This window comes from Myxocyprinus asiaticus, chromosome 36 (genome assembly GCF_019703515.2).
Source record: "Myxocyprinus asiaticus isolate MX2 ecotype Aquarium Trade chromosome 36, UBuf_Myxa_2, whole genome shotgun sequence".
NCBI classification, from domain to species: Eukaryota; Metazoa; Chordata; class Actinopteri; order Cypriniformes; family Catostomidae; genus Myxocyprinus; species Myxocyprinus asiaticus.
Window position 1 is genome coordinate 1,977,372 of NC_059379.1, and position 22,679 is coordinate 2,000,050.

The following is a 22,679-nucleotide window of genomic DNA, read 5'->3' on the forward strand; positions in this document are numbered from 1 at the left end:
TAATGCATGGGTAAAACGTTAAAGATACTGTTTTAACACTGTACTTTATGCAATGCAAATGAGTTCCATACTAGGGTAGGCAACACTGTGGCTATTTCAGACACCAGTGGCCAATCACAGGATCGGAAAGGCGCCAGATTTCAGTCTCCTCCTCATCATAAAGGGATAAATATGTCTCCCGGGTAGACACACCCTTGTCCTGCATTTCCAACTCGATGGGGAAGGAGACAATAGCTGACACACCACGTCCTGAGTTTCTGACCTGACGAGGAAAGTGGCTACAAGATAGTTGAGCTTAAGCTTTTGCGAGTAAAACCTTTATATTGCTTTATTGCTATATTGCTGCACTCTAGCTGAAAAAGGGCCCCAGCACTGAGGGACCTTATCTGACCCTTACGGCCCCTCCAGCAGCGCAGCCCAGTCCACAAAGGACCTTTGCATCGGCAGACATTGCCTGTCCCACACGGCTCCTCAGTGACGATGCCAGCCTGCAAAGGACCCTGTGAAGATTCAACTGACCCAGCTGCCCAGTCCACTCTTTAAGGACCCTCTTGGCGCAACCGAAGTTCAGCATCCTCCAGCCCAGCGTGGCAACGACTACTGGATTGCAACTCTGCGCCCTTCCCACTGCACGCTACCCGCATCGCCAGTGGAAGACGTCTCTGTTGCCAAACTAGCGAACTCCAGAGGTGGTAGCCAGCGTCTTTTACCACTGAGCTACCCAGGCCCAGGATGATGCATTGTTATAGTGAAAATGAAAATCAAATCATTAAATTTTATTTTAAATTTTGCCACACATTTTTCATAATGAAATGGTTAGTCGGGTTTTCATTTTCATTTTAATCCTTTTATTAATTTATTTAAAATCGGCAGAATCTGCCTCCCATAAAAACCTGACATTTCAGGAAATGTTTAATTAAAACAGCTTGATTATTTCCAGTTATGACAACATTAGGATTTATGTAAGTTTCCCTTAAAATGGTGATTTTGGCAGCACTAGCCTAGGTACTACTTACTGCTTTGGCCGTGCCCAACATTTTGTGTTCAACCCTGTCACAGCATGACCCCTGTTGAAAATATGGAAGATTCCATAAAAGTAAGCAACAACAACAACAACAACAGGAAGTAACATCATTCGGAATTTGCATTCATCAGGCTCCACAATTCAATCCAAAGTTATTGTACAAAAAATTATAATAATATTTATTTTTCTTAAATGTATAGTTAATAAAATGTTTCGCCATAACTACAAAACCACATTTGTTTCAAAACTTGCTAACCCCTAATAAGTGATATCTTGAAATCTGCAACCCTGTAACCAATTCCGTATTTGTAACTGTATTAGGACATTTACGCTAGGATTTCATTCATATGTTTATTGCTAGAAAATAACACACATTTACACTTTTAACTTACACTTTAAACAGATATGTCCAAAATGGTTGCTAACAGGGCTGTAAAGCAGAACTCAAGTTTACGACATCTGCCTCTCAATGTAGGACTGAAATAAAACAACTCGTATAATATTTAGCTTAAAGGGGACCTATTATGCAAAATGCACTTTTACATGATGTTTGAACATAAATTTGAGTCAGCAGTGTGTGTACACAACCACCCTACAATGTTAAAAGTCCACCCACTCCTCTTTCTTATATTTCTATTAATCAAAATCAGTGTCTCAAAATGACTGGTTTTCCTATCCGCTCTAAAGTGACGTCACTTTAGAGCAGGCCACGCCCACAACTGGTGACGGACTCCACCCTATTATCATAGATCCTCCCCTGAATGATGGACAGACAGTCCGCCATTTTTTTCCGCGCTGCAGCAGCTACATTGAGAAGAATAATGTCTCAACTTCGTAAGCGTCATACGTGTTCTGTTGTTGGCTGTAAAAGTGAACATAAGAATCTTAATTTACTCCCAGCATCAGAGCCACTGAAGACGCAGTGGACAAGTTTGGTTTTTGAAGCAAATGTGCCCCAAAACATACCAAAATGAATGTATGTTTGTGCATATCATTTTACACCGGACTGCTTTGTGAATGAGGGTCAATATAAAGCAGGATTTTCAAGCTTTACTCTCAAGCATGGATCAGTACCAACTGTTCGTGTTCCAGCTTTATATCCTGAAGATGCAAGTATTGCACTTTATATTTTGTGAATGTTTGCAAATCGCCTTTCCGAATGTGCTTGTTAGCCGATTCCACGGATAATGCAGCTAAAGTTACCATTGTCTCTGACTGTATTCACGGAGACCAGAGCTATGTCGTTATAGCTTGTTTGCACATGACGTCACTGCGTTGCTGTGGCGTGAAATGCAGATGGAGGGCAGGAAGTGATTTTCTACATGAGAAGCACTATCACAAACTCAAAATGCCCATGTTGTACATCATTTACGGTTGCTCATGCATATATGGCTGAACTCTTGTATTTACGGTGTCAGTCATATTGGTTCTGATTTGTTGTTGCTATAGTATCCGAAGCACAAGCTGTAAAGGCACAGCCCTCTTCCGGAAAGGGGGCGGGCAGCAGCAGCTCATTTGCATTTAAAGAGACACACATGAAAACAGCGTGTTTTTGATTCCACACAAAAAGAGGCATTTACAACATGGTATAATAAATGATCCGTGGGGTATCTTGAGCTGAAACTTCACAGACACATTCTGGGGACACCTGAGACTTATATTACTTTTGTAAAAAGGGGCATAATAGGTCTCCTTTAACTTATTAACTTTCAGAGGTGGAAGTCAAACATTTAAACAACATTTACAGGTTAAAGGAATATTCCAGGTTCAATACAGGTGAAGCTCAGTTGACCGCATTTGTGGCATGATGTTGATTACCACACAAATTAATTTCGTCTCGCCCCTCCTTTTCTTTTAAAAAAGCACAAATCTGTGTTCCATTGAGACACTTACAATGGAAGTCAATGGGGTCCGTTTTTGGAGGTTTGAAGGCAGAAATGTGAAGCTTATAATTTAATAAAAGCACTTTTATAACTCATGTATCATTTGAGATGTAAAGTTGTTTAATTCATCATTTTTACAGTCATTTTAGGGTTTGTTGACATTACATTGTCGTGGCAACGAAGTTGTAAAATTGGCTATAGATGAAGTTACTGTTTACAAACAAACGCTCCGCCCCGCCCCTTCCGGGTTCTATTGGTAGCCCAGAAAAGAACTGCTGTCTATGGGCGCTTCGCTCAAATTGTGCTGAAACTGCCCAAAATGTGCTGTTTGTGGGGTTGGAACACCCGTTTCCCACAGATTATTGGAGATAAGGGCTTCTTTAAATTTCCACCAGACCGTTGCATCCGGAAAAACTCAGGATTTTACATAAATGATGATGATTCACGAGTCACCGTCATTCTTATCGCGTCAGCTCTATTAGACACAGCTGACCCGCAGCAGCTGTTGGTGGATAAGAAATCACGCCAAACGGATGTTTTCAATTTAATTTTAATATGAAGTCAAATATGATCTAACGATGATCTATATGATCAAGACCACCAATATACGATATAACAGGAGGAACAGATCCCGTCTCCACCACCGCAGCACATGGACTACTGTTTGTGAAAGGAGAAGTGAATAAAAATAATGTCATACTGCGAAAATGATGTCTTTGCACTTATTTTGAATGCAGTAAATAATATTGTTCGAAACAGCTGTTATTAAGTTTAGATTTGGAATAGGATCATATTAAAGTAAAATATAATTTATTATATAGTCATTTAAGCAGTAAAGACACATATTGAATTTCTATTGGTAGTTTTTATGTTTATATATCACATTTCTTAGGCTTTAGAAGTGTGTTAAACATGTGAGGATGTGTATTCATCAACCTGTTACATGTCCGACATGATCTCACAGGCTCATTGAACAAAGTTTAAACTTGTTTTGCTGATATTTCAGAAAATAACCCACATACTTTCTTCACTGTAAACCATAGATATTCCTTTATAATAACTTTTATTAACATGAACAGACATTATTACATTCTATAAAGCTTAAAAGAGTATTAAAACTGTAGCGCTGCCTATTTCCACCATTGAAATCTGCTGCTCGAAAGAACCCGGAAACGCGGTTTCCTGCGTTGTGACGTCAGAGTTATTTCTATAGGTGGGAAAAAATATCGATATGATAAAGTATCATGGTAGGAATTCAACATCAGTCCCTTAGAAGGTACAGGTACACATAATCGCCCTCACTTACTAAAATGTATTTACGATTTTACAGTAGTAACATTAACTGAGGTATTTTGAAACAATTGTTAGTATCATATAAAATAAGCTAACCTTTTAGGTGAAATCTATTATACCTTTGTGTATTGAAACCGTGTTGCAATAAATAATGTTTTTAAAGTGTTTAGGCTACTATTGTATTCATAAATACTATAATTTACTTTTAGAAAGACTATAGCTACATTGACCTAACCACAGAAATAGGGAGCCATTATGGTATATATGCTTATGGCTTTGCACTGCACATAGATATTAGGAAATAAACTGGCCTTGTTTTGTAAGCTGGCACTTATATATTAATTTAACAATGCATTTAGTGATTTGGAAACAGTTCTCTTAAGACAAATAAGACAAATGTCATAGTTTTGAATCGCAATACACCAAAAATAAAGAATCGCAATAATATCGTATCGCATCCTAAATTGTGATTCACACCCCCAGTAATTTCATCTATAATTTTACACAGATGCGGTTAGTAAGTGATTTTATCACACTGAAACCATGTTAACCCTTATGCGTCAATTTAAGGAGGACCCTGTCAAAAAACGGCCATAATATTATTAAATGCCAGTTTGTTTATATAATGCCACTGTTGTTTTTTATGAAAAAAAAAAAAAAAACACAAAGAATTAATTATTTTCCATATAATAAATGATAAATGCTAAGGGAAATATATATATATATATATATATATATATATATATATATATATATATATATATATATATATATATATAGATAGATAGATAGATAGATAGATAGATATAGATTTATTATTTATAGCATTATTATTATTATTTTTTTTTTTTTGCAGTGTCAGATTAAAAAAAAAAAAAAAAAAAAAAAAAAAACTCACACTCAGGTCCTTAAAGGACAAAAATGTCTGCATCAAAAAACTGCCGTAATATATATATATATATATATATATATATATAATTTTCCACTTTCAATGACTAACCAACATCAGTCTTGATCATAACTAGCAAATATTCATTAATTAATATTCATAAATAGATTTGAACCCTTTAAATGCCAGTTTGTTTACATAATGCCACTGTTGTGTTTTACACACACACACACACACACACACACATTTCTCAATACACACATGCAAAACACACTCTGACATCCATACCAACACACAAACAATTTTAGCTACATCATTTATTCAATTGGCCTGCAGTGCTCTAATACAGCAAACAGAAAATAGGGGAAAAGCTTGTATTTGCTCCATAGGCTAAACATGAGAAAAATGGCGCCATCTGATGGAAAATATAAAAAATGAATTATGAAGCCAGTGCTCCGGAATGAAAGCATAATATCATAGAATTCATGATTTTATGCTTTAATGGCACTGGGATCAAATATTGCAGTTTTAATGGGTTTCAGTGGGGGCATTTTTGTCCTGAAGGTCCTGAGTGTAACTATTTTGCGCACACGGTGTATTATAGATGTGTTTTAGGAACTGAGGTTGAAATATCAAAATTCCCCCAAAAATACACACCTTTGGCAAAATGTATGCCGTTGGCATTAACACAGCCAAAATGATTGCACAAGGGTTAACCCACATATTGTTTATGTCTCGTGGCTATACTTTTGAAACAGTGAGTATTTTAGCATTAACAGATTGGCCCCCATTCACTTCCATTGTAAGTGCTTCACTGTAATCTCAATTTCTTCTTCTTTCTTTTTTTTTATTTAAAGGTAGTGCAAGTCAAAATTAAATGTTGTGGTGATCAATATTATGCCACAAATGCTGTCGATTGAGCTTAACTTGCATTGAACCCGGAATATTCCTTTAAGCAAATCTTTTCATTGACACTGTGCTGAGAAAGAGGAAATTCGAGCTCTATTGAGTACCCTATCCTTTACACACTAGAGTGACCGCGCACTCGCTCCCTCCTCACTTCACCTCAGAGGCTCGAGCGCAGCAGACCTTGTGAATCATCCTGAGGGATTTATTAATAACTTTTCAACAAACCTCACTGGGTAACTGGATTTTACTTTTTTGTACTGTATTTAAATTATCCATCATCAACAAAGCGTCATGTCCTCACCCACAGAGATGAAGATCACTCCGGAGGTCCTTCAGGAACTCCTGCAGTATTATAACCTCACCCGTCAGGAATTCATCAACACCTACAACATTCAGCCGCTGGTTTACATCCCAGAACTTCCCACTGGAGCTAAAAGCACGTTTGTGGTCATGTATGTGATTATTTTCGTGCTGGCGCTGGTGGGAAACAGTTTAGTGGTTTATATTGTGGTGCGCAAACGCGCAATGCGAACAGCCACTAACATCTTCATCTGTTCTCTGGCTGTGAGCGATCTGCTCATCACTTTCTTCTGCATCCCATTCACACTGCTGCAGAACATCTCTTCAGAGTGGCTGGGAGGTGAGATTCAGCTTCTGTTAACTTTAAATTCAGGTTTACACACACCTGGATCCTTAAACTCTGGTGCACGCAGTTTTTTACACTCAAAATTTAAAAGCACACCATTCACACACACTCTGGACTAATTGCAAAAAATTGTTCTAATTTTTCAGAGAACTGCCCAAATAAAAAAAGACTCAAAATTATTCATAAATATTATTGCATGTGTTTATAATCTTATGATAAACAGAATATATGTTTGGAATTTTTTTAATTTATTTTTTATTTTTTAAATTTTTTTTTGTCTCACTTTTGAAATGTCTCATTTTATTCCACTAGGTGACAGAAAGCATTAGAAAAAACATTTATATCACATAATATCACATTCCATCACAATATACAGATCTGAACTGTAGGTGGCACTCTAACGCATTTTAGCCCTCACAGATGTGCTCGTCCATAGACATTCAGTCTAATTTTCAGTTCAAGCACCACCCTTGATGTTTCATTGAATATCTCGGCCTCTGAGTGGACTAGATGCTCATTCTAGAAGTCATTTGAAAGCTGAGATCCTCCCATTTGCGATGATATATACCGTTTTTATCATCAGTAGTCAAATACATATTTTTTTCTGATGATTTCTTAAACATGCTTTACCTTCTGTATGGCATATTTTGTTCTGGACATCTAAGAAATAACATTGGATTAGTCACACAAGCAAGCTCACAGACATGTAAACAATGGCTCATTCTTTAGGAAACTTCCTAAGATAAAAGCAGATATAATGTTTTTAGGTATTTGGGGCTTACAGCAGCAGTTATCGGAGCATAAAAGAGACATTTGTATTTGATGACTTACAGAAATCATATTTCACTTTGTGATTCTTTTGAAAATCTTTCGAACTGTGGTATTAGGGCAACACAATTGACTGTAAAGTCACATTCCTGAGAGTGAGAGCTTTCATTTGATATATGACTTGTCCATTTATGTGCTATGTGAAGGACTTTTATTTTTATATAAATATTTCTACCCCATTACCTCTGGGGGGCGCTAATTTTCAACGCGAATGTTTTGAGGCCTTATTTTGTTATTTTAAGTAAGGTAAATGCAGAAGTGATGGTTATCTCTGAAAAGTTCAGATGCTAAGTTTTCCAATGATACCTCATATGCCTGACTTATGTATACGGAGACTTAAAATTTTAAGCGTAAACTTTTTTCGCGATATAGCGAAGGGTCCGCTGAGTGTAAGAGGTTTTAAACAACATATCTGTAGATGCATGCTGTAGTTGATGTGACGTCATCGAGCAGTCCTACCATGCTACACAATACCAATATTAGTAAAAACAAAATAAAAAAACAAACTATACCTATATTAGTATTTTACATACCATCTACTCTGTCAAGTTATTAATTGCAAAATACTCTGACATTGATGACATTTGTACTTTTTATGATAATGAGAAATTATCTGTGACGTTTATTTTCAACACACACTTACATCGTAAGGATTTGTACGACTTTTCAAAATTTGGCTAAAGGTGGGCGTACACATTGCTAAATTTAACCGTTAAATCTTGATGTTAAGTTCATGGTCTTATAACCCAGAAATAAATACAATTTTCTAACAATGCATAATAAGTCATTAACAAACAGTATATGACACGTAACGGATCAGTAGCTGATTTATATTCAGATATCTCTATGTCATGACTTTCCAAAATATTTAAATGCACATTTTATGTTCTTTTAAGTAGGTTATTATTTTATAATTTAATCATTATTATTTTTTAATGTTACTTAGTTCTATTAGTTTAAAAAAGAGAAACGATTTGTGATATTTTAGTAAAAATCTGGAGGTTACAGTAATAAAAAAGCACCAAAATTAGTGTAGTTTACCAGTAGTGTAGTTCTATGGTATACTTTGATGTTCCTTGGTGTATGCAAATATCATGATATCTGAATATGGTAATCATTTGTTTCCATTATGGTACCCCATTACCATCTGTTAGCATCACTGTAATGGTTCTGTTCAAGTTTGCAAGTGTTTTATAATCCCATGGGGTTTAATTACAGTTAGTTACATCTACAGTTTGATTATAATAAACTGAAAGTGAAGCAAAAAGTCATTTTGATGACTGGCATTTGGTGCAGCTGCAAACAATATTTCAGATGGACCATTTTGGATTCTGCTAGTATTATGAAAGAAAAAACAATCTGCAACTTTGCAGTCACAGGTTCAAGAATCAAGAATAGCACAAACAATGCTGTTTCCAGAGAAAATATTTTTATAACTTCTAAACTAGTCATTTAACCAGGCAGATTAATTGGGATTTGACATTTTAAGATTAAAGCATCGGCTAATAACCATGTCCGCTTGGCTGATTAACTGTTGTGTTCGCTCCACACTTGTGTCAGTTCCAAAATCTACCGATTGCCTTGTCCATGTTGCGCTGCAATAGTTAAACAGTACAACAACTACATATTTTGCCAAAATTGAGTCAATTCTCTTATCTGTCCTGCAACAGGTTGTTCTGGCTCAACTACACTCAGACTGAGTATGAGTGTGTCATTTTGATAATCTACTGTGTTTGGAGCCATTTGAAGCCATTTTTCTGTTTCACTGTTGGCATAATTACTGTGTTTTGGCTTTGCAGGGCAGCATGCACAAAAAAACAACAAAAAAAAAAAACAAATTTTTTGTGTGAATTTTAAGTAAATATTGCTTTCATTAAATTGCATTCTGTATTAGTGATCGACCAATATGGGGTTTTTTAATGGCCAATGCCGATATCCAGAGAGCAGGGTGGCCGATAGGCCGATACAATGCCGATATATTACACAATTTAATATAGTAAATAACATAAACATAAAACTGCTAAAAAAAAATGAATAAACTCTTATTTAGCACTATATTTACTCAATTTCACACTAACTTTGTAAAAGATAGTCTAAAAAAATAATGTTGTATTTTAAATGGTAGATAACCGTTTCTTCTGATTTCTGTTTTAGTCATCAAATTTTTGTAATTTATTTGCACATGAAGAAATTGTTAATATATTAGGAAGAAGGAAATACTAGTACACACAGTAGTCCAGCAACCATGGATGGCATGTCCACATTAGCAATCGCATTTACTAAAAAAATACTGAATCAAACCAATTGTACATACAGTGCACAGTGAATAAAACATTTAATTATCGCACACGTGAAGCGCTTTTACTTTGAAGTTGCACTCATGCGCTCATGTGGATCCAGCGTGAGCAGCAATCTCCTGATAGTTTAAACGGCCTGGATCGCCTGCTTGGATTTTATTAATTTTTTTTTCTTTGGGGGGGGGGGGGGTTTTCCCCTTTTTCTCGCAATTTGGAATGCCCAATTCCCAATGCGCTCTAAGTCCTTGTGGTCGCATAGTGATTCGCATCAGTCCGGGTGGCGGAGGATGAATCTCAGTTGCCTCCGCGTCTGAGACAGTCAACCTGCGCATCTTATCACGTGGCTTGTTGAGCGCGTTGCCACGGAGACATAGCGCGTGTGGAGGCTTCACACCATCCACCGCGGCAACCACACTCAATTCACCATGCGCCCCGAGAACAAACTACATTATAGCGACCACGAGGAGGTTACCCCATGTGATTCTACCCTCCCTAGCAACCGGGCCAATTTGGTTGCTTAGGAGACCTGGCTGGAGTCACTCAGCACACCCTGGGTTCTAGTGAACTAGCGAACTCCAGGGGTGGTAGCCAGCATATTTTACCACTGAGCTACCCAGGCCCCCTATCGCCTGCTTGGATTGTCACGGACTGACCGTCATGAATCAGAGGAATTTTTGATTCTGAAGTTTTTGATTCCGGCTGATGGAATACACGCACTTCAGAGGAAGATATTAGATGAGCGCTCGACGGGAAGAAAACGCTGGATTTTCGTGAGGTTCATGAATTACATCTGTTTAAATGAGATATCTGCATATTTACACATGGTATATAATATTAGTTTTATTGATATTTGCATTTATCATTAGAAAAGTTACAGGGAACTGTTGAGGAGAGACTGTTAGAATACGTGCTTCAGAGGTAAATGAGTGCTCCACATGATGCTGGATCTGCTCAAGTTGTGTGAGGTTGGTTTATTACATCTGTTTAAACGTAATATGCGCATATTTGCAAACTAGGGTTGCTTCGATACTAAAAGTTTGGCTTTGGTACGATACCAGCCCTGGTACCTCGGTATCAATACTAAATCAATACTATTATCAACAAATAAAAAGCCTCAGATTTTTGATGAAATTACACAGAATATGACTTGATTAAAAGAACTGCATAAAGTCTTTCAGATACAAATTATGCGTTTTCCATTTTAATTTCTTCTGGATTCCATGTTAAATGTTTAATAAAATGTTATGATCTAATGGTGTTTAATCAAATTGATACATACAGTTTTAATCAAATAAAAATATCATAATTATTTGTTTCTTTTACAAAAGATTCCAATTGTATTTTTGGTAAATAAAATGCTGCACAACAGAGCTTCACAGTATTAATGAAAACATTAATTAAAAAAAAACAAACAATCGGATTACCTGTGGCACAAGGCTGCTTGCGTTTGTGATATTGCTTACAGATAATAAAAATAATAATAATACAACCATTTAATACTACGTAATTGTTATTATGAGTATTATTGCTACTTTCCAAATATTACATTTTTATACATCCATTTAGAGCTTTCATGTTAGTGGGACTTTTTATTTTTGACAGACATTTGAGTTCTTCCTGTTTTTATGGGTTAGTTATATCAAGCTTCCCATTAATGCTGGGATACTCCCGTCCCAACTCTCGAGCTGAAATCTCTGAGCTGCACTGGAAGAGTTCATCACTCTGCATGAAAATTAAGCACCAGTAGTGTGTGTTGCGTTTACGTTTGTGTTAGTGTGTGTGTGTGTGTGCACGTGGGAATCACATGACAGAGCAGAGCGGCACCTCTTGTTCATTCTGTAGAGTGCAGTGCATGTGACTGTATATTATTAAATTAAATTACATCCTACTGCTGTTTAAAGATCACACTTTGCCATATCCAGAGGTTTTTTATTTTATTTTCAAATGGTCATTGATTTCATCTCAAATTTGTCACATATTATATCATTTTGTGTAGGACAGCATACTGTAATATGGTACCGAAAGTAGCAACAAGATGATATTGCGATACTTTTTTAGTACCGGTAAACCACGCAACCATAATACAGATGGTATATGATATTACTTTTATTGATATTTGCCTTTTTATCATTAGACAAGACAGTTTAAAGTTACAGGCAACTGTTGAGGAGACGCTGATAGAATACGTGCTTCAGAGGAAGATTTAGGAGCGCTCCGCATGATGCTGGATCTGCTCAATTTTGTGAGGTTGGTTTATTACATCTGTTTGAATGAGATATGGGCATATTTGCTGATAGTATATGATATTAGTTTTATTGATATTTGCCCTTTTATCATTAGACAAGACAGTTAAAAGTTACAGGGAACTGTTGAGGAGAGAGAGGGAGAATGAAACCGGCGATCACTTTAACATTATTAGCTCAAACACGTCTGCCGCGGCTCTGATATGCGGACCGTTTAAATGACGCTGTGTTGCACACTGGTCTATTATTGTAGTAACACGATGGCACGTAACAACAAAACAAACCGTGACTGCTAACCGACACATGCAAGCAGGCGATTCTCAGGGCCCTCAAGAAATAAATCGGCCAAACGGGAAAATGTATCGCCCGATGCCGATAATTAAAAAAAATCAGATTATCGGCTGATTTATCTGCCTCGGCGATATATCGGTCGACCACTACTCTGTATTATTATCTGCATACTGCACTCTGAATATCGGTATCGGTCGAAACTCGGTTGGTCTCCAAAGTGCACTTCAGACTTTGACTCTTTTCATATCTTGTTTTTGTGTGTGTTGTATGTGCAGGTGTTCTAGTATGTAAGACAGTTCCTTTTGTACAGACTACTGCCATCGTAACTGGAATCCTCACCATGACCTGTATCGCCATCGAGAGATACCAGGGCATCGTTTATCCACTCAAAATGAAAAGGCAGTACACTCCAAAACGAGCTTACAAAATGTTAGGTAAGGTCAAGAACCCACACTTTCAACTCTTCCACATTCTTATTTCAAAAGTTTCTTAATGGCATAGTTCACCCAGAAATGAAAATTGTCATTATTTACTCACCCTCATGTCATTCCAAACCTGTATGTCTTTTTTTTTTTTTCTGTGGAACACAAAAGGAGAATTTGTGAAGAATCTTTACGCATTTCCAATCAACAACAGCTCATATAGACCATTTCAAGATGGTTTTCAAATGACGACAGAGTTAGCATTGTTCTGAGTTTCTTTTTGCACTCCTTCTTGCTAGAACGATTTCTGTGTGAACTTCCCCCTGAGGGGCCATTCACCTTAAAAACGTTTAACTACCCTAGGTAAAAGAGTATATGATAAACAGTTTTGGTACTGAGTTGCAATTTGATGACCAATGTAAAACTTGTGTCCTTAAAACCAGTTGAGAACAATTGTACTAAATGACATTAAAAGGACATGTGATTAAATCTTCTGGTTTTTGCTTTGCTTTTTAATGTCATGAACAGGGTGGGCTTATGAGCAGGGGGCCACTAAGAATGGGATTAACAGTATATATATTTCTTGCAGGACTGGTGTGGATAGCTGCCGTCATGGTGGGATCGCCAATGCTGTTTGTGCAACAGTTAGAGGTGAGTGGACAATTAAAAAAAATTTTATTAAATAAAAACATATTTGTATAGGGCGTTAGTGTTAGCAGTAATAGCAATTAATAGCTATATTGTAACTCCATACAGGATATGAATTCGTACCGCTGTAGGAGTGTATAGAGAACTAAACTACTCAAAATAATTAATCAATAATTAAATCAATAAATAGTTAATCCATAAGATGTTTAAACAGACGTTTTAATGCTTCAAGAGACTCAAGATTTGAGCATTTGGCCAACATATTGCCACTGCGCGGTCCCGTTGAACATGCTTAATGTACGTTCTTGCTTTACTGTGGCGGTAACTAACCTCAAAGGGGTGATAGAGTTTCCTTTAAAAGTCTGTGTCATTAAACTGAAAGTGTTGTTGTTGAGGTAAGAGGCTGTAAATATATAGACACTCCTGGGCTGTGTAATAAATGTCGACACTTTGGCTGTTCACGGCCATTTTTGACCGGAAAAAGTACTGCTGTAACTTTAAAATAAATTAAATAAATGATAACATTTATTCTTCCCTGAAGTAATTACTTATTATTAATATTTAGATCTTATTTACCTGTACGTTTCTTATTTACACCACTCATTTGCATATGCAAATAAGCTAATTTATGTGAACTTCACTTTAGTAAAAACCATCACTTATATAAAGTTCAAACATATGAAGAAAACGTGAGAATTTGTCATGCATTGGGGCAGATTGCTGACATCTGGTGGAAAAAAGAACAATTGCATGACTTTAAAATAATGTCATAACAAGGCCTGGGTAGCTCGGTGGTAACGCTGGCTACCACCCCTGGAGTTCACTAGCTTGCTAGTTCGAATCCCAGGGCGTGCTGAGTGACTCCAGCCAGGTCTCCTAAGCAACCAAATTGGCCCGGTTGCTAGGGAGGGTAGAGTCACATGGGGTAAATTTCTCGTGGTCGCTATAATGTGGTTTGTTCTTGGTGGGGCATGTGGTGAGTTGAGACTGATTGCTGCGGTGGATGGTGTGAAGCCTGCACACACGCTATGTCTCCGAGGCAACACACTCAACAAGCCACGTGATAAGATGCGCAGGTTGACAGTCTCAGACGCGGAGGCAACCAGACCGAGGCAAATCACTACACAACCACAAGGACTTAAAAGCACATTGGGAATCAGGCATTCCAAATTGAGAGAAAAAGGAAAAAATAAATAAATAAAAATAATGTCATAACATAGACATTTATCAAACTATTATTTGTTAAAGTGTCAGTTTTTGCTGTATAGTCACAGTATGCTTACAGTCAAACCTGACCATGGTATTACAAAGAGAAGACATAGAATAAGCATTTAGTTACCAATAATGTATAACTCAAAGTTAATTAGTTTAAGTTTCATTGTGTCCATAACAGAAAGAGCAGTGTTTTGTCTGGAAGGTGCGGCTCCCGCACCTAAGCGTACAGCATACATTGGGCATACATTGCACTCTGACAGTAGTTGACTTGGAAGAGAAAACTCACCGTAGAAGTGGACAGTTCACACTAATATCCGTTATAGCACCCTTTGTGGCAACGTTGAGAATGTAACACCTACTTGACACATCCTATAAACACGCAAAATCCTGCTTGCATAGCTATAAGCGCCTGCCTTCACGTATTTCGTAGTTACATGCTTTTTTGTGCATAAACGTAATTAACGGCAAAAATAAAGCACTGGTTTGATTAAGCAAGTGACTGTTCCATAAAATGGTCGAAATACTCACACTGGCCCTAGGTCAGTTGTTAATCATCATTATTGATAAGCCCTGAATAATGCAACTCGAGCTAAATAAACAGTTTAATTAAAATCGTTGCAGACTGGAATGTCATTATCAGTGAATCACTGTTATGTCACATAGCGAGTGTTTAACAAGCACAAGGTTAATTATTAATTTGGCTACAGAAGCGAATGAGTGAAAATTATAATTTAATCAAGCTTGACTGAATTTATTTGTGGTTCAAATACGTTGGTGTGAAATCGTAACACCGGCCCTGAAATGAAGGGTGACAGAAGAGCAGGGTCGGTCAAGTGTGGTTCATTTCTAAGAATTGTCTTATTATAAAGGTTATGGTTTATTCATCGTTGGAGAGACCCTGAGGTCTTATTCTCCCAAGACTTCCCCATCTGAGTAAACGATCATCCTCTCACTCACTCGCTTGCGTCTAGGTGACTCATTCATCTAGCACAAGTCCATCCGCCTGTTTGTTATGGCATATTCATAAGCACTGTTAAAGCACTGCTTCAGTTTACCATTATTATGATCTGAGATCATAATGAACAAATGTCACATGAGTGACCCATTTGGGTTGTGTCATTCAGTGTCATTGAAAACCAGAACAACTGGAGCTCATCAGTGATCGAGTCATTATAGGAAGGTTATTGTAGGCTGTCATGTCCAGTGTGTGCACATCTTTGATCTCAAGACAAATACTAGATCCACTACCTTATGTTTTAACTAAACTCAATGACTGCATGAGCAATAAATACAGATTCTACCTTTGAAGTTTCTGTTTGAAAAACATGAAAACTTGTGGAAATAGAGGTTTTCAAAATTGTGATTTATAGTTCTGGAAAAGCCATGGAAATGTATTAAATTAATATATATATACAGGTGCATCTCAATAAATTAGAATGTCATGGAAAAGTTCATTTATTTCAGTAATTCAACTCAAATTGTGAAATTCAATGCACACAGACTGAAGTAGTTTAAGTCTTTGGTTCTTTTAATTGTGATGATTTTGGCTCACATTTAACAAAAACCCACTAATCTCAAAAAATTAGAATATGGTGACATGCCAATCAGCTAATCAACTCAAAACACCTGCAAAGGTTTCCTGAGCCTTCAAAATGGTCTCTCAGTTTGGTTCACTAGGCTACACAATCATGGGGAAGACTGCTGATCTGACAGTTGTCCAGAAGACAATTATTGACACCCTTCACAAGGAGGGTAAGCCACAAACATTCATTGCCAAAGAAGCTGGCTGTTCACAGAGTGCTGTATCCAAGCATGTTAACAGAAAGTTGAGTGGAAGGAAAAAGTGTGGAAGAAAAAGATGCACAACCAACCGAGAGAACCGCAGCCTTATGATTGCCAAGCAAAATGGATTCAAGAATTGGGTGAACTTCACAAGGAATGGACTGAGGCTGGGGTCAAGGCATCAAGAGCCACCACACACAGACGTGTCAAGGAATTTGGCTACAGTTGTCGTATTCCTCTTGTTAAGCCACTCCTGAACCACAGACAACGTCAGAGGCGTCTTACCTGGGCTAAGGAGAAGAAGAACTGGACTGTTGCCCAGTGGTCCAAAGTCCTCTTTTCAGATGAGAGCAAGTTTTGTATTTCATTTGGAAACCAAGGTCCTAGAGTCTGGAGGAAGGGTGGAGAAGCTCATAGCCCAAGTTGCTTGAAGTCCAGTGTTAAGTTTCCACAGTCTGTGATGAATTGGGGTGCAATGTCATCTGCTGGTGTTGGTCCATTGTGTTTTTTGAAAATCAAAGTCACTGCACCCGTTTACCAAGACATTTTGGAGCACTTCATGCTTCCTTCTGCTGACCAGCTTTTTAAAGATGCTGATTTCATTTTCCAGCAGGATTTGGCACCTGCCCACACTGCCAAAAGCACCAAAAGTTGGTTAAATGACCATGGTGTTGGTGTGCTTGACTGGCCAGCAAACTCACCAGACCTGAACCCCATAGAGAATCTATGGAGTATTGTCAAGAGGAAAATGAGAAACAAGAGACCAAAAAATGCAGATGAGCTGAAGGCCACTGTCAAAGAAACCTGGGCTTCCATACCACCTCAGCAGTGCCACAAACTGATCACCTCCATGCCACGCCGAATTGAGGCAGTAATTAAAGCAAAAGGAGCCCCTACCAAGTATTGAGTACATATACAGTAAATTAACATACTTTCCAGAAGGCCAACAATTCACTAAAAATTTTTTTTTATTGGTCTTATGATGTATTCTAATTTTTTGAGATAGTGAATTGGTGGGTTTTTGTTAAATGTGAGCCAAAATCATCACAATTAAAAGAACCAAAGATTTAAACTACTTCAGTCTGTGTGCATTCTGAGACCGTCAATCCGTGCATCTCATCACGTGACTCATTGTGCATGACACCGCGGAGACTCACAGCATGTGGAGGCTCATGCTACTCTCCACGATCCATGCACAAATTACCACACGCCCCATTGAGAGCGAGAACCACTAATCGCAACCACGAGGAGATTACCCCATGTGACTCTACCCTCCCTAGCAACCGGGCCAATTTGGTTGCTTAGGAGACCTGGCTGGAGTCACTAGTTATGAAGTTTTAAAATATTAAAAAAAATAAAAGTACAAATAAATTTAAATGAAGTAATTTAATTATGTTATAGCTAAATAGTTATAAAATTTGTCCTAACCACAAACAACTAGAAAATATGTGGAAAAGTTATGGAAATTGATTGGTCGACAGGCATGTGAACACTAAAGTGATCACCTGGTGTGTTTGCAGATGAAGTAAGGGTCAGTACTTTGTTAGAACAGCCGTGTGGTTCTGCTGATCTCTGGTGATCGCTTTTATCTGCGTTCCTCAGGTAAAGTACGACTTCCTGTACGATCATCATCATGTGTGCTGTCAGGAGCGCTGGCATTCTCTGGTGCACCGACAGATTTACACCACATTCATCATGGTGGCACTGTTTCTGCTGCCGCTGGCCGCGATGCTTTTACTCTACAGTCGCATCGGCATCGAGCTCTGGATACGCAAACGTGTGGGAGACTCTTCAGTCCTGAGCACCATGAACCATAGAGAGATCAACAAAATATCCAGGTGTGCAATAACGTATAAAAATACACAAATATTAAAGTCAACGTGAAATCAATGCTGAGCCTATTTACTTTCTTAATTGTAAATCTCTGATCTCATAGCACACAGTTCACCCCGCATTATTTCTTACTATCCAGTTTCACTCAGAAATATGTTACATTATGTAAGTAACATATGCGGTTTCATGTTTCCATGTTGAAATCCGGGCCTTTGCTGTTTTATTTTATTGAAACAGGAAGAAGAAACGTGCTGTTAAAATGATGATCACCATCGTCCTGTTGTTCACTATCTGCTGGGCGCCGTTTCATATTGTGCACATGCTATTTGAATACAGTAAGTGTTTCATGCTGCATGCACATGCATTTGATGAGGTAAATGTTTCGAATGTTGAATACATGCCTAATGGACATCACCATAGTTTTGATGTGACTCTCATGCACTGAAACAAATCAGCTCACAGCAGCTGTGGGAATGCACTAATTTGTCTTGTAGCGTAATTACAGAATGCAGATTGCTCATTATTCACTTTAAATTACAGCACAGGCATTGCAGGGCGTGCAACTCTGTGACAACCCATGGTTATGTGCGGAGACGTAGTTTCCAGGGGGGTTGGTATCCCCCCCAACCTCCCAATATTCAAGCCAAATCTACGCCCTTGGTTATGTGCCTCGCTCCAAGGCGAAATGATGTAGGCATTGTGTTCTTAGTAACTGTTTGTTTCTGGGGTTAAACATGCAATCACTGTTAACAAGCCACAACCTCAATCATTAGACCAGCACCACCCGTAGTGCACAAGGCTGAATGGGACAAATGTGTTTTTCATTGGTTTATTTGATTGCAACTCACTGTTTGAACCATTGCAACACTACACAAACTTCAAAGAAAGATTCCAGATGATTTTATGTTCTTGGGCACTTCCTTTCTATGGTCAGCATCAGTGGCATGCTGTCAATCATCACAGAATTTTTTTACAACTTATAATTATTTTATAAATTAATAAAAAAATTTTTTTAAAAATTGTAAATAAATTATAAATAATTTTATAACATATATTATATCTATTACATTATATATTTTTTCTATAATTATATTTTTTTCTACTATGCAAAATGAACAGAAAAAAATTGCTTATAATGGAAGCCTAGCAGGCAAGTGTGCAGTGTTAATCTCTTCAATGATATGACTGATGAAAATGTTATCTGACGAAGATTTTTTGTTTTCTCAAAGAAAATGAAGACAAGATGAAAAAGATGCATCATGAAAATAATCAAACTGTTTTAATGTAAACACTGTTGTTTAATCTTACATATTAAAAATATTAATCTTTAATATGTTTGATACATATTTAAATAATTTTCAAAAATATTTTTTAAAATGTTTGAACACTTGCTTAACGTGTGGTCTGTCGTCAATTAAAATATGCTATTTTTGTAGACAAAAATTATATGCCATTTTGTTTAGAGTAAAACTGACAAAAATGAATAAATAAAACACTGACTAAATTTAAAGGACATTTTCATTAAAAGACAGAAAGTATGGCTAAAATAAACTGTGAAAATGAACACTGGAAGCGTGCAGCACTGCAAACAAACGTTTAAAATAACTTAAATACGCTCAGTGACCACTTTATTAGATACACCTGTACACCTACTTATTTATGTGATTATCTAATCAGCCAATCGTGTGGCAGGAGTGCAGTGCATAAAATCATGCAGATACGGGTCAGGAGCTTCAGTTAATGTCCATCAACCATCAGAAAGGGGAAAAATGTGATCTCAGTGATTTGGTCCGTTGCATGATTGTTGGTGCCAGATGGGCTGGTTTGAGTATTTCTGGGATTTTCACACACAACAGTCTCTAGAATTTACTCCGAATGGTGCCAAAAACAAAAAACATCCAGTGAGCGGCAGTTATGTGGACGGAAACAACTTGTTGATGAGAGAGGTCAACAGAGAATGGCCAGACTTGTTCGAGTTGACAGAAAAGCTACGGTAACTCAGATGGCCGTTCTGTACAATTGTGGCGATTGAGGAATATTGATTTAATTTGTTCATCTGTATGGATCGGTTTACCAATTCTCAGCTAAATGTTTAAGTGAATAAAAGTGTGCGGGAAGTCCCTGCATTACTAACTATGAACATGCAGGGATTGTTGAATTTGTTTGCAAAACCAGCAATCCTGTGGCGAATTTGTCAGGTATCCTGCTTCTCCGTGGTGCACGCACAATCACGAACAGCCTTTGTTGGACTACTAAATGGTGATGTCACTGTAAGTACGTGCATGCATTTGTGTGCATGTAGTAGGTTACCTTTCATTTCATATCAGCCCCATTCAACAGCGTGCAGTGCAGAAAGCATGCATCTGACTCGGGCTCACAAGCGTTACGTTGCGTAAAGAATATTAATGAACCGAGTGAAATTTCAACAGCGGTGGTCTTAATTTAGCAGCGGTGAGCACATATAGGGGAAACACTGAAACCTGCCCATCTGGCACCAACAATCATGCCACGGTCGAGATCACATTTTGTCCCCATTCTGATGGTTGATGTGAACATTAACTGAAGCTCCTGACCCGTATCTGCATTTTATGCATTGCAGTGCTGCCACACGATTGGCTGATTAGATAATCGCATCAATAAGATGTACAGGTGTACCTAATGAAGTGGTCACTGATTGTATAGTTGATAGATAAAACTAGTTGTTTCAAAAATCGATCCATAACATAGAAAAAAAATGACACATTTCACCTTTAAATGATCAGGAATGTATTTTAATATGGCTCTAATGGTGCAAAATTGTATCCTTTATTTCTACTCATGATGCCATGTCAAGCTAAAAAAAGTTCACCTGGTTAATTTAGACAGAAGTTCATCTGCCTAGAAAAGTAGTTCCACGTCTATGTGACAACTTTGATGCTTAGACTATTTCTGTTTCTTGGTAGAAAAAATATGCCCAAAATAAATATACAAACTTTACATTTCTGCTATTAAACCCTCTGGAAAGCTTGCCCCATAGACTTCCATTGTAAGTGCATTAACGTCAACGCATTTCACGTGAAAACGTGTGGTTAGGAATTTTAGTCTGTGGCAGTCAACAGCATGCTACTGACCTGATGTTGAAAATATCCTGGAATATTTATTTAATGCTAGAACAAAAATCACAGAAATGTAAATAAAATCTCTAAATTTGTTTGTTCAGATGACCTGGAGAAGAACTATGACGAGGTCACCGTGAACATGATAATCGCTGTGGTCCAGGCCATTGGTTTCTCCAACTCTTTTAACAATCCCATTGTTTACGCCTTCATGAACGAAAACTTTAAGAAGAGCTGCGTCGCCACCCTGTCAGCTTACCTGCGGCGACCTGGCCACCAGGGCGGCGCCGTCGAGCGACCAAACATCAGCGTGCACTTCTCCAGACATCTCAAAACTGAGCCGTTTAGTAGCAACATGACCAGTGGAAACAACGCTAATCTTCACACGCCTCAGAACAGAGTGTTGTCCTCATCACACGGCGATCTGGAGATATCGACAGCGCTCGCAGAGCAGAAAGTCAACACCGCTACCTCCCAGCTACCTTCTAGCAGCTCCGGCGTTAAATAAAACGAGACCTTGGAAAACAAGAAAGTTATTGTCGTCCGTTGCATCATCGACAGATGATCGCCAATTTCTTAGCAACAAACGCAGTCTCAAGCAAATTTTTTTGCACTACTATTGGATGAGTTTCCAATATCAAGTTCATGATGGGAGAAATGGACATGGAGACAGAAAAATATGTCCTTCCAGGACTGCCTTAAAACAGCAGTTCCCATACAGTGCCAACTGACTGCAAGGGACTAACCTCACAATAAGACGTAAAACCAAATGTGCAGAAAAATAAGGGTCCAGCTACAGCACAACCTGTAATTAAAGTCTTTACCAGCACTTTCAAAAAACAGGACAATGGCAGCTACAATTCACTCTTCACTCTTCAAATTTAAACTTTAAAGTTAAACCAGGGGCCTGAATAGCTCAGCGAGTATTGACGCTGGCTACCACCCCTGGAGTCGCGAGTTTGAATCCAGGGTGTGCTGAGTGACTCCAGCCAGGTCTCCTAAGCAACCAAATTGGCCCGGTTGCTAGGGAGGGTAGAGTCACATGGGGTAACCTACTCGTGGTCGCGATTAGGGGTTCTCGCTCTCAATGGGGCGTGTGGTAAGTTGTGTGTGGATCGTGGAGAGTAGCATGAGCCTCCACATGCTGTGAGTCTCCGCGGTGTCATGCACAACGAGTCACGTGATGAGATGCACGGATTGACGGTCTCAGAAGCGGAGGCAACTGAGACTTGTCCTCCGCCACCCTGATTGAGATGAGTAACCGTGCCACCACAAGGACCTACTAAGTAGTGGGAATTGGGCATACCAAATTGGGAGAAAAGGGGATAATAATAATAAAAAAAAAGTTTTAACTGATTTGCGATGAACAGCTGGGAATGTT

The 22,679-nt window shown here is 38.1% G+C and overlaps 1 protein-coding gene across 1 annotated transcript; it reads left to right on the top strand.

Annotated features, from left to right (window-relative positions):
• The first annotated feature begins 6,289 nt into the window (after positions 1-6,289).
• LOC127426667 (pyroglutamylated RF-amide peptide receptor-like) lies at positions 6,290-21,806 on the top strand. Its single transcript, XM_051673620.1, has 6 exons — positions 6,290-6,638; positions 12,579-12,737; positions 13,315-13,376; positions 17,973-18,208; positions 18,441-18,538; positions 21,403-21,806. Exons 1-6 carry the CDS (start codon positions 6,290-6,292, stop codon positions 21,804-21,806), a joined length of 1,308 nt encoding a protein of 435 aa, XP_051529580.1.
• Positions 21,807-22,679: the final 873 nt, after the last annotated feature.

Coding starts and splice junctions, on each gene's coding strand:
- LOC127426667 (XM_051673620.1), top strand. CDS start 6,290: ATGTCCTCACCCACAGAGATGAAGATCACTCCGGAGGTCCTTCAGGAA. Junction 13,377..17,972: donor TGTTTGTGCAACAGTTAGAG/GTGAGTGGACAA, acceptor TGCGTTCCTCAG/GTAAAGTACGACTTCCTGTA. Junction 18,539..21,402: donor GCACATGCTATTTGAATACA/GTAAGTGTTTCA, acceptor TTGTTTGTTCAG/ATGACCTGGAGAAGAACTAT.